We start from the raw sequence: 12,524 nt of genomic DNA, 5'->3' as shown, positions 1-12,524 counted from the left end.
AGGCCCCAATTCCATTAGTTGACTTGATCGAATGGATAACAAACACAAATAATACCACAACTTGATGATATAATAGAGGACAATTTAAAGTTTCGAAGGTCAATATCATCACCAAGCTTTAATTTGTAGAGAAATCAAATAGCTCAAAACTACTTTTACGTTCTCATGGATACTTTTATAATATTTTCCACCATTCGAATGTATAAAAATATGAAGTAATTCATATCAACATGGTCATTTAGTTAAAAAATAATGTTTAGTAATGCAAATTGAGTTGATTTGGGGAAATCATATCTCGAGATCTAAGCTTGTTTTGGTGCAAATATCGATATTGATAAGTTGCAATCAATTAGTATTCTACTAAATAAATAATTTGTTTAAGCATTAAATCAAGCAACAATCTCACAAAAGTTGCTCCTAGTCATGGCTCATACAATGATCCAAGGGTTAACTCACTGATATGTAGCTAATCCCATAACATATTTGTAGTTCAAATGTTAAGATACCCTCTAGTTATATAAAAACCAAGCATATATGACATACTACGTGTGACTAACTGGTTAAACATTTTGTAGAATTTAGCCAAACTTACCTGAGATGGGTTGTAAGATTCTCTCTTCACATAAACATCACGAAAATTGGATTAGAATGCTCACATACATAACGGTTTTAAATTAGCCAATTTGAAGCTTAAATTAGTGTCAAACAAGGCTCACGTTCAAGCCATTATATTACACTGAAGTAGGAACCCCACCTTTGCCGACCATGTAAATCACAATCATTCCTTCCCACTTGCCCATCCCATTGCAATCAATATGTACCATTGGTTCTGACATCGCACACCTCTCTTCCATGTGCCAATGGACTAACTATGCATGAGAATGTTTTCCTACCACACATTGAGATGTTACGATAAAAGAACGAAAGTTATGTTGGCATTCTCATCCAACCACCTTTACATTTTCAAAAGGGAGCCCAAAATATAGAAACGTTTTGTCATGCTCATTGCATATGTTGTCCTTGTCTCATCACCTAGTGGACTAGGGCATTCATTCTCTGCTTGCTATAGAGTATTAATGTTCTTGTGAGTCTCAATCAATGATATTTGGAAAATCCTTCTAATTCTTATTAACTTTTCTTTCTTTCCAAAGAAATTTCTTATTAACTATTACAATGCAACTAGTTGAGCATATGATGGCGTACATCAAAACATTTCTAAACAAAGCAACAAATTTGAATAAATTTTTAAATTATATTCTAATTTACAATTAATCCATATCACTACTCCATGCATGAAGAAGGTAAGGGCAACTTTATCAATGCATATACATGATCCATACAAGTCTGGCACATGGCCCAACGTTAAGACATCACAATGGAGGGCTCAAGTTTAAGGTTACTTGTTCATTGTATATATCTTGTCCATACAATTTCACAATATATCAACAAGTACACAACCCATGAGCAAATATACCATGAGGTGACAAAGGTTGTACCAGTAAACCAACCATGTAGTGGGAAAAAGTAGAAGGCCACACCAACTTACAAAAACAAACCGATCACTTCTCAGCCAGTCATCCATACTATCGACCAAATCTTCCAGTTCCTTGGAACATTCCCCACATTGGAGACACTACTCACGATTGACATGGACCACCTATGTATGTGTAGTTTCAAGCAAAGCACTATCCAATTCATGTACAAACCTAAAGTTATGTCTTCATTAAAGCCATCATTATATTGATAGCAAAGCAATTTGAAGCTAATCAATTCACAAATAATACTATGTTGAATCTAGACCATAATTTCCCCAATCACCCAATGTTTTACCATCAGAAAAGCACTGTACAAAAAAAACTATCAGAAAAGCATGTATCCAAAAAAACATTTCATCCTTTTGAGTTAGATATTTGTAAGAATCAGAAAAGATGGGTGAGGACCCTGCAAATGTGAAAGCCTCTCTTTCATTTGATTGCTTAAGTTTTTTTAAGCAAACTACGAACTATCTTGTGCCAAAGCACCAGAAGGAATGATTGCTGACCTTTTATACCAGTGGCCCCAACTAACTTTAGCAGTCAAATCAATCATATTACAACTGTGTTTCACCATCCACCCACAGGCTTAACAAAGAACACATACCGATTGATCTGGCCATTTTATAGTAGACAGCGATCTTAATGCTGTGTTCCACATTGTGTTTTCATTTTACCACTGTTGCAAGGTGAATGAGGCAACAAATGTGACCCCTCCCTCCCAGAAGACAAAACTTGGACAAATGATCATCCCATAACATGAAATCATCACCATCACCATCATAATCCACTCACTTCTTCTCATCAGCATTCTCAATATCATCGAAGTGAAGAGATCCATCCTTCATTAGCTTGATGCTCAGACTAGTAAATCGGCCTCGTGAATAATGACGAGATGCCTTTCTCCAATCAGTACCCGTACGCATCATACTCGCAAATTCTTCATAGCTGATTTGTCCATCCTATAAATGTATATGAAACACTTTGATTTTTACCAATGTGTGACATCTTTCTGTACATTAAATGAAATGAAGGAAGGAGAAATTTATGAGGGTTAGTATACTGTGTACTCACCTTATCAGTATCTACTTCAGTCATTATATCTTTGATAAGTTCGGTGTCATCAGGAGCCATTTCATCCATTAATGCTTGTTTTAGTTCTTCAAAGTCTATGAAACCATTTCTGTCGAGATCAAAATGCAAGAAAGCTTTGTGCAAATGCTCATCATTATCCATTCTTTGGAGGTGTACAGTAAGAGCTGCAAATTTCCCATAGTCGAGAGTTCCATCTTTGCCAACATCAACCTGAATAACAGATAGCACACCCATTGGAAGGAACACATTTTTTATGATAGAAAAAGAAATATAAGGCATCGCTTAGTAAGATAAATGATAAATGCGGCGTGGTATCTTTGAAAGAAATCTCATGATATCTTATCACTCAATGTTAGTAGGAAATCTCATAGACACATTATAGAAGACTTATTCCCATTATTTAACACTCTTATATATGGTAGCATAGGCACTAATCGAAGGTTGTACAAACGATGATGCCATTTGTATTCAATGGCTGTCAACGGAATATGGGTTCAATCAAAGTTTGCAACACATAAAAGGATGTATCATTGATACCAGTATTGATGGAAAACAGGGGAAACAGGCACAAATGAAACCAGAAATGCCAAACTTTTGTTTAATATACATATACATTTGAAAATAAAAATTTATTCGGAAATCCACACACAGCATACTAATGTTTAATTATTTCAAAATAGTTGAACTGACACACAAATAAAGCATACTAAAATTTAATTATTTCAATACAAGATGGAGAGTACAGTAGAACATGAGACAACAAACGTCAAAAAACACAATCAGATTGCAAAATCACTATGCTAATGGAGTCAGAAATATATGCAACAAACTTGGAACATTGTGCAAGATGTCACATGAAAAAAGAAAAGTGTAGAAACAAGGAGAATACAGAGTCTAACAGTGTCTGAAGGCTATATCAAGTGACCTGGAATCCAAAACAAGACAGAGTTGTGGCCATCTATACCAGAATGAAAATAGAGCTAAATGCAAGTCCACAAATAATCTGTCCTATACCCTCATATCCAAATAATAATAAAATTACTAGCTGTCAGGAATCATCTATCCATTGACAATATGAAGTGATATAGAATAGATATTTTATCGTCCATGATGAGCACAATTTTGACCTATGAGACCAAATCAACATATCATCTTGTATGTGACTCCTTCCTAAGAAGTGGGGGTACTATTCTAGTAAAAACTCGTAACTGGTGAGTGGCCACTGATAACAGCTGAATCATCAATGAACATCACAAGAGGGAACCATAAGTCCAGTTGCAACACCCAAGGACCATGATCATGCCAGAAATCGGGTTGCAATCATCTTGTATGTGACTCCTTCCTAAGTGGGGGTACTAACAGCTGAATCATCAATGAACATCACAAGAGGGAACCATAAGTCCAGTTGCAACACCCAAGGACCATGATCATGCCAGAAGTCGGGTTGCAATGCCCGTATGCAACAGAGTAGCCTATGAGAAGTTGCAACTCATCTGCTTATGGAATTGTGATAAGGATGCATGTGCATGGTCATATGAGGATGAATGCAGTCTTTCTACAAAGAGGTCCCAACTCGTTTTGCAAATGATCATTGATTATCATGGAGAGACTTTCCCATTCATCTTAAGCTTCAGATGGAATCAACTAATCCGAAGCAACTTCATATCCTCACAGATGCATCAGAACCCTCATTGAACAGCCGACATGCAACCATTATTCCCTAAATTCCCTAAGATAGAGGATCAAATTGATGTTTCGTCGATCTAGTTAGCATTGGATTTTTTTGGTGGTGTGTGTGTGTGTGTGTGTGTGTAAAGAATACCAAAAGGGATGCCGGTCTTTAGGGCCAACAAGGAGCCAACATGCCAATCTTTGTCCAGAACCAATCTAGCACCCCAATGCCGGCCTTTGTCCAGGAGCAATCTAGCATCGTGGTATGAAATAAGTTTTTCGTGAATCCAAAATAATAAGGTGATGTTTCTTCATTTATATAACATTTACACCCCTGACGAAATATTAGCTGAATACGTGGTTTGATTGATGATTTCCTGCACTTTGGAAGTTCCACAGACTCATTTCACCAGACATTGTCGTCATTCTAAATCCATGCTTTTCCAACGAAAAGCAGGAGTTTATTTTATAAAAAAACTCTCTTGGATTTTTTATTTGTATCTACATGGAAAGTAACACCCACAATGCACACTTAAACTATGTGGAGCATTATATTACAATATTCTTCCAAAAGTCGACAGTTGGCACCCTCGTTTGAGTTGTAATGTTTCATGATTAAATAATCATGAGCTTTAAATCTCTTCCAAATCTAGGCATCCATAACAGAAAGGTAAAATACTTAATGTCCAAGTTCAATCTTAACATGGCTGTATTCTTCTGCTCGATTGAATGTAGAAGTGAAGCTTGGCTGGCCCATGAACAGATGAAACTAATAGTGAAGCCCTTTCAAGACAAAAACATCCCCAATTTATGTAAGAGAGGACTATAACTTGGTTTAAGGTCCTAAGTGAGATCAAGGGGGTATTTTGTGAACAAAGAAATGAAAAAACAGCACATGTGAGACATTATATAAGAAGAGCATTAATTTGCAGAATATACTCATAAAAATGGTAGTAGAATTCAGGAAAGATTGTCATCAGAATATGGATGAAGCACTTTGGGCTTACTCTACAGCCTACGAAATAATAATATCAGCTCAATTATAATCTAACTTCTTAGAATGTCATGTTACCAATGCAATAGTTGGTACCCAATACAAAGAATATAATCAGTTGCAAAGAAAATAAGAGAAACACAATTCATGCTAAATTGGGCTTCATGCCAGGTAAAGCAGAAGTAAGATGTACTAATACTTTTTAGATAATAATTGATATTGTAGATGGAAATTCTAGAGTGCATGCTGTTATTTTCAGGCTTTTGAAGGCATTAAGTATAGTAATCCATGGAATGATTATTCCAATGCAAATTTCAAAAATAGTTATCCACCTCCCTGCCAAGCCACCTTGCATTCACCTAATACAGTTTTCTCCATAACTCTTTACCCTATTGCTTCTCCTCCTCCACACAGTTGATAGTATATTTTTCTTCTTTTCCCCATACCCCATGTTGAATGAAGATCTTAACAGTCAAGTATAAACTGCATACAATCCTAGACCCATTGACGAATGAATGAGATCACAATGCAACCATGTTTGTACGCTTTTATTATCAACTCTTTTTCTTCTTCTTTTTCCATCTCATTCAAGCTCCTAAGATGTCACATAACAGATTCAACATTGTCTCACAGGTTAATTTCACCTCCCATGCTTGCAATGTTGCCACAATGATTGTATTTTTCACACTGGTGACCAAATAGACTGGACTTCCACTATTTACTACACATAAACTTATCTTAAAATATCGTTGAAAATGATAAGGTCCATTATTTTGAAGTTTTAATAGGATCTATTTCTCACATACCTCAAGAAAAAAACTATAGTGATGGGAAGAATGGCAAAATAACTTCAAACATATAGTAAATGAACATTATTTCAGATTACAAAGGGAATTAATGACTGTAAATGTCATATGTTTGCTGAATCAAAATAATGAATGTTGCATGTTCAACGAATAATTTTGAATGACAAATAAACAAGCAAAAATACACTTACAGCTTCCATCAACTGTTGGACTTCGTTTTCAGCCAGCTGAGACCCTAGCTTGTGAAGCCCTGCCTTCAATTCTTCATAGCTAATCAACCCATTTTTGTTAACGTCCATTGCATTGAAAATGTTCTTAAGCCCATCTATTTCTTCTCCAGATAAAAGTTCTGCAATGACCTGCAGACTCAGGTTTTCTCAATAAATATTTATCCAGATTATTAACTGAATCTGAGAATCATATGTAGGGCAATAATGTATGAGGCATATGATATACCCTTAAAGCTTTCTTCTTCAGTTTATTCATTGCGGAGAATTGCTTTAGTCTCGATCGAACAGCATCACCCAGGGGAACATCAGGAGCATGCTTGGCATTTTGCAACCATGGATGATCTGCAGAAATTTATTGTGAAAAGGTTAATTGAATCCCATTAGAAAATGAGGAAACGATTAGCTATCCATCCACTTTCCATTTTTGGTTCATGATATTATACTCAACCCTTACACTGAATGACTATACACACATCTAGTCATATTGATTTTGAGATATGCACTAACCTCTATAGCTTCTAGTACCCATGGAAAATATGGGGAGTAAAGTTCCCCAAGTACCAAAACTAGGAAATGGAATTGCAAACACTAACTTTTTTTAAGGTTTTATATGTATAAATATATGTATGTTCATGAATAAGTTAAGATGCACATAGAACAAATTGAGACTTTAATAAATTCAAGTAGTTCCACTACATAAGATAATCGATGATATAGGTTATAATCATTATAATAGAGAAGTTCTAAATGTCTGTGTACCACAGAATGGAGCTATGGTTTCCTTAGATATCTAGAAATTTTGATCTCATTATCACTCAACATCAAATCTCATCTATTCAAAGTTTCAAAAAGATGAAAGCACATCATATGATTATCATCATAATTGACATTGTCCCAAAACGACAAATGAATTGACATAAAAAATGGCAGTAAAATCAAGAATTGAAAATAAACTTTCAGAAACAGTGCAATCAAACTTGAACTTTCTTCTTGGAATCCCTAATATTGTACAGAATGGCACAAAATATATATCGCTAGACACATGTCAGAAAAGAATGGCAGAGAATGAAAAAAGGGAAACGATAATAATAATGGGATGGGACGCATTACCAAGAACTTGTTGAGCCGAAAGCCGACGCTTTGGATCAGCTTCCAACATTTGCCGGACAAGTGACTTAGCCTTATCAGACACTCTGGGCCATGGATCCCTACTGAAATCTATCACACCTCGAAGAATGGCTTGTGCCACTCCTTGCTCCGTTTCTACAACACATACTGAATTCATTCATGCACAGAAGTAACCAGAAAAACGTATCATACGATGGGTATGGTACCTGCCCAAAAAGGAGGCACCCCACATAGCAATATGTAGAGAATAACTCCTGCACTCCACACATCGACCTCTGGTCCATAGTTTCTCTTTAGCACCTCTGGTGCCATGTAGTAGGGACTCCCCACTATCTCAGTGAACCTCTCCCCTACAAATATTCAAAGGTGTAACAAACTATAAATTCCAATTTAAACTGTGTTTCTTTATATTGGTTGGATTTGATAGGCATTAGGAGGTATGGTACCAGGCTTGAAGAAAATTGAGAGGCCAAAATCAATTGCCTTCAGAGCTGAATTCTCCCGTTTATTTGCAAATAGAAAGTTCTCTGGTTTTAAGTCTCGATGCATGACCCCATTCTTGTGGCAGGCCTGTATTACAGGAAAGCATAAAGGTCTTCAATAGCATTCAAAAAATTCACAGAGCATTAAACTCGATATTTTATTAAAAGAGAAGAACAAATACAAACCATGGGTCTTTGAATTTTAGCCTCATAAGAACAACTCACTGACGAACCATGGATGTTTGATTTCACCTCAAACGAGAAAATCATTCATGATTGAACCATGAACTATGGAACTTCAATTTTCACCTCAACAGAACAAATCACTCATGGATCTTACAGGCTTCTCTCAAAATTGATAAACTATTCATGAACCATGGATATTTGTTTTTTACCTCAAAAGATAAACATGCCTCTGAAAATTTTCCATCTCAAAAAAAACAATTTATTAACCATGAACATTTACCTGGACAACCTCCACAATGGTTCGAGTTACATTGGCAGCAGCTCGCTCATGATAATGTCCTCGAGCAACAATCCGATCGAAAAGCTCACCTCCTTCACATAATTCCATCACAATATGAACTGCATTCTCATCTTCATACACGCTTTTCAGCCCAACCACATTAGGATGTGGAGGCAAGTGATGCATAATCACAACCTCTCTTCTCACATCTTCTATATCCACAGGTGTTCTCAGCTTGCACTTAGAGATAGACTTGCAAGCCAACATATCATTCGTTTCTCTGTCAGTGCAAAGGTATGTTATACCAAATTCTCCGCGGCCAAGTTCTTTCCCGAGTATATACTTTTCAGTGATGTCCTCTCCTTCTCGGACGAAAACCCCACCGGGCAGTCTCTCTAATACACTACCTTTAGACGCTCCAGATACATTGAAAGCATCGTTTGAATACGGATTGGGCTTATCCTCTTTCTTCTTGGAAAACTGTGACGAAGAACAGCAGTTCCCCATATTGTTCTTTTTTGCATTCACGCTTAGAAACCGCACTCTCTCTTAAAGAACTAATGAAGAAATAGATCAAATATACTTTGGTATCCACTAAATCGCTTCTAAAGACCTGAACATTGCTTCAATAGATGATATGGGTGCTTTTCTAAGCTTTTTTTTTCAATGTGTGTCAAGCATTTATGCAATAGATCAAACATACAAAAAGGCCCGTTAATCTTTGCCCCCACAAATATCTATATCTTCTAAAGATCTGAACAATGCTTCGAGGGGAGATACATTTGCATGTCCTTTTCTGAGCACTTGTTGTTGTTGTTGAAGAAGAAGAAGAAATTCTTCTTTCAGCATCTGTGTCTTTCCTTCCTTTGTCTTTAGGGTTTTCAGGAATCGCCCACAAGATGAAACGGAGAGAGATGGGGGGGGTGTGGAAAGGCGAGCAGAATGCGATCCTGGTAATGGGTTACCCTAGAAAACACACGAAAGTGTTGGATCTGGAAGAGACAGAGACAGAGACAGAGACAGAGAGAATGATTGGAATTTGAGCTAGAGAGAGAGGAAGAGGAGGAGGAGGAGGAAACAGAAGAAGAAAAGAAAAAACCCACATTGGCATCCCAAACAGCTGTTGATAGAGAGAGAGAGAGAGAGAGAGAGAGAGACCGATCGATCGATCGATCTGTCTATCTTCAGCTCTGCGATTCTCCCTCTCTCTCTCTCTCTCTCTAGAATTTCAGTCATTCATTTCCAAGTTTTTATTTTACATACTTACACACCAATTTGGGGGCTGTATTTTGTTTGTTTTTAGATGACAGATAAATATGCTACATATGTATGTAATGTATGTATAGTATACTATCTTATGTATGTAATGTATGTATGTATACTATCTATGTACATATGTATGTATGTAATGTATGTATGTATACTATCTATGTACATATGTATGTATGTAATGTATGTATGTATACTATCTATGTACATATGTATGTATGTTATGTATGTATACTATCTATGTACATATGTATGTATGTTATGTATGCTATCTATGTACATATGTATGTATGTAATGTATGTATGTATACTATCTATGTACATATGTATGTATGTTATGTATGTATACTATCTATGTACATATGTATGTATGTTATGTATGCTATCTATGTACATATGTATGTATGTAATGTATGTATGTATACTATCTATGTACATATGTATGTATGTTATGTATGCTATCTATGTATGTATGTATGTATGTAATGTAAGTATGTATGCATGTATACTATCTATGTACATATGTATGTATGTATGTTATGTATTGTATGTATTGTATGTATGTATGCATGTATATTATCTATGTACATATGTATGTATGTTATGTATGTTATCTATGTATGTATGTATGTAATGTAAGTATGTATGCATGTATACTATCTATGTACATATGTATGTATGTTATGTATTGTATGTAGGTATGCATGTATATTATCTATGTACATATGTATGTATGTTATGTATGTTATGTATTGTATGTATGTAACTATCTTAGTATCTATCTAATCTGTGTTATGTATGTATTATGTTTGGTTTTGTTTCCAAGGGAGGGTGTGTGTGTGTAATGTTTCTCGAATTCAAAGAGAAGAAAAAACACCATTACCTTACCCTACAAGCACTACAAGCATTGCGTTATTAGCACTACAAGCATTACGTTGTGGGTTCGAAACCCAACTTTCTCACCTCTCTATTATATACTTCTTATATATCTCTTAATTCACTAGATGCCACAGTGGAATGTAGGGGTTGAACCCATGACCACCTGGTCTCCATTGGGCAACCTTACCAACTGAGCTACATCCATCTAGGCTACCAAACACACTCTCTCTCCTCCCCCTTTCACTTTTCTTCCATTCACTTGATCACCCTTCAACTCCTATGTATGTATGTATGTATGTATGTACTCTCCCCCTCTCATTAGTATCACTACCTCTTTATCTCTTCCCCCCTCCTCTCCTTTCTGTTTCTTGCTCTCGTATGCAATCTCTCCTTTCGATATGTAATGATTTCAAGTTCCAAGTTTGAGCACGCATCTACCACTAGAAAGAACTCTTGAACTCTTCAATATGCAATGTCGTCCTCGTCAATCTCTTATTACGATTTACAAGATTGCCTACATAGAAACACCTTCAGAGTGTGTTGAAAAAGGAAGGTAAAAACACATAAGAGAGATGTGTGACAATATGCTATTAGGGGATGATTGGGTGTGAAACAAACATCATCGCAAAGGTTTTCTTCTACATGGGATTGCCTTTGGGTTGAACTTTTATCTAGTTTCATGTGGTTTCAATGTTAGGTTTAATATTAACATCAATGTTAAACTAGATTAAGAGAGCCTTGGGCAAATTTGCAACTATAAAATGCAATGTAGGTGTTGGTCGTGCCATGTTTAAGCAACAAACCTTGGAATGTGAGTGTTCTATAGAGCATCATATTACTAGTCATTGGATCGTTCTACTAGTGCAATCTCTTCAAACTCATTTATATGCTCCTCATTGCATTGTTCGTTGAAATATGTATAACATTTCTTGATTTTTCTTGTGAAGTTCTTCTTTAATTCCATTTATAGACTGGTCATCAAACTTACTTACCACACATGATTATTCATTTCAAAATATCGATGACCACGAATTCCGCATTACATATGGCAGTTACAATTGCCAATTTGCTCCACAACAAGTTTAATTGCCAATAAAGTTTGCGATATTGCCAACATCCTTGTAATGATTATGCGCAAAGATTACTTTGAGGTTTTTATGATTCATTCTCTTTCATTTTGCGATAATAAGAAATTTTTATCTTCATTTTTTTTGATAGACTACATGTTCTATCTGAAAGTTTACGAAATATATGTTGTCGAAACGTTTGTACACATGATTGCTTCAACCTCGAAAACTGATGTATAGAGTTGCAATGTCTAAATGATTATGGATATTATCATTACCCAACCAAATGAGATTAAACAATTGTCTCAATTGACCAAGGAAACGTGTATATTGATTGAGTGACTAGTCATCCTATTCAAAAGATAACATTAAATACCTTGGCATGTGTGATTATGGATGCAACGCTCATGTCCTTTTATCATGTACACCATGTTAAGCATAAATTGAAATTTGGAGAAAGGATAAGTGAGAATATCATGTAGGAGGCGTAACAAATCATTGCTAGGAAAACATATAAATTAAATAATCGAATGAACAAGACTTTGACCATAAAACCATTATCATGGATATATTTAGGGGAAACTTTAGATGTACAAATATACTATGAACTCAATGTTCAATGTGTGAAAGTTTGTTCACGACAATCTTTAAAATATGTCGAAGCATTTCCTTCCTCCTTTTAGGGGGTCACTTTTAAACCAGTTTTGATTGAGCTATTGTGAAAAAGTGATATCGTGCATTGAGTTTATTATATTATAACAAAGAGGGACACATGCATGATACTATTATTCGAGCCATTTGATCGGCATGCGATTGATTCTAAGCACATCAATAAAATAACTATATTTAAACATGGAATGATTCAATTATATATCATTTATCACATGCACTTACAAATAGAAGAA

At 35.6% G+C, this 12,524-nt stretch overlaps 1 protein-coding gene across 1 annotated transcript; it reads right to left on the bottom strand.

The window, feature by feature from the left end:
* Positions 1-1,717: 1,717 nt before the first annotated feature.
* Positions 1,718-9,062, bottom strand: LOC147866196 (calcium-dependent protein kinase 13-like). The gene is made up of 8 exons (XM_087316557.1): positions 8,405-9,062; positions 7,903-8,026; positions 7,663-7,806; positions 7,439-7,591; positions 6,555-6,670; positions 6,290-6,457; positions 2,607-2,837; positions 1,718-2,494 (listed from the first exon to the last, which is right to left on the bottom strand). Exons 1-8 carry the CDS (start codon positions 8,909-8,911, stop codon positions 2,324-2,326), a joined length of 1,614 nt encoding a protein of 537 aa, XP_087172683.1. The 5' UTR covers positions 8,912-9,062; the 3' UTR covers positions 1,718-2,323.
* Positions 9,063-12,524: the final 3,462 nt, after the last annotated feature.

This window comes from Azolla caroliniana, unplaced genomic scaffold, assembly GCF_043228905.1.
Source record: "Azolla caroliniana isolate FFs.n. ecotype wild unplaced genomic scaffold, voAzoCaro1.0.p SCAF_3, whole genome shotgun sequence".
Taxonomy (NCBI): Eukaryota; Viridiplantae; Streptophyta; class Polypodiopsida; order Salviniales; family Salviniaceae; genus Azolla; species Azolla caroliniana.
This window is presented reverse-complemented; position numbering and strand designations above follow the sequence as displayed.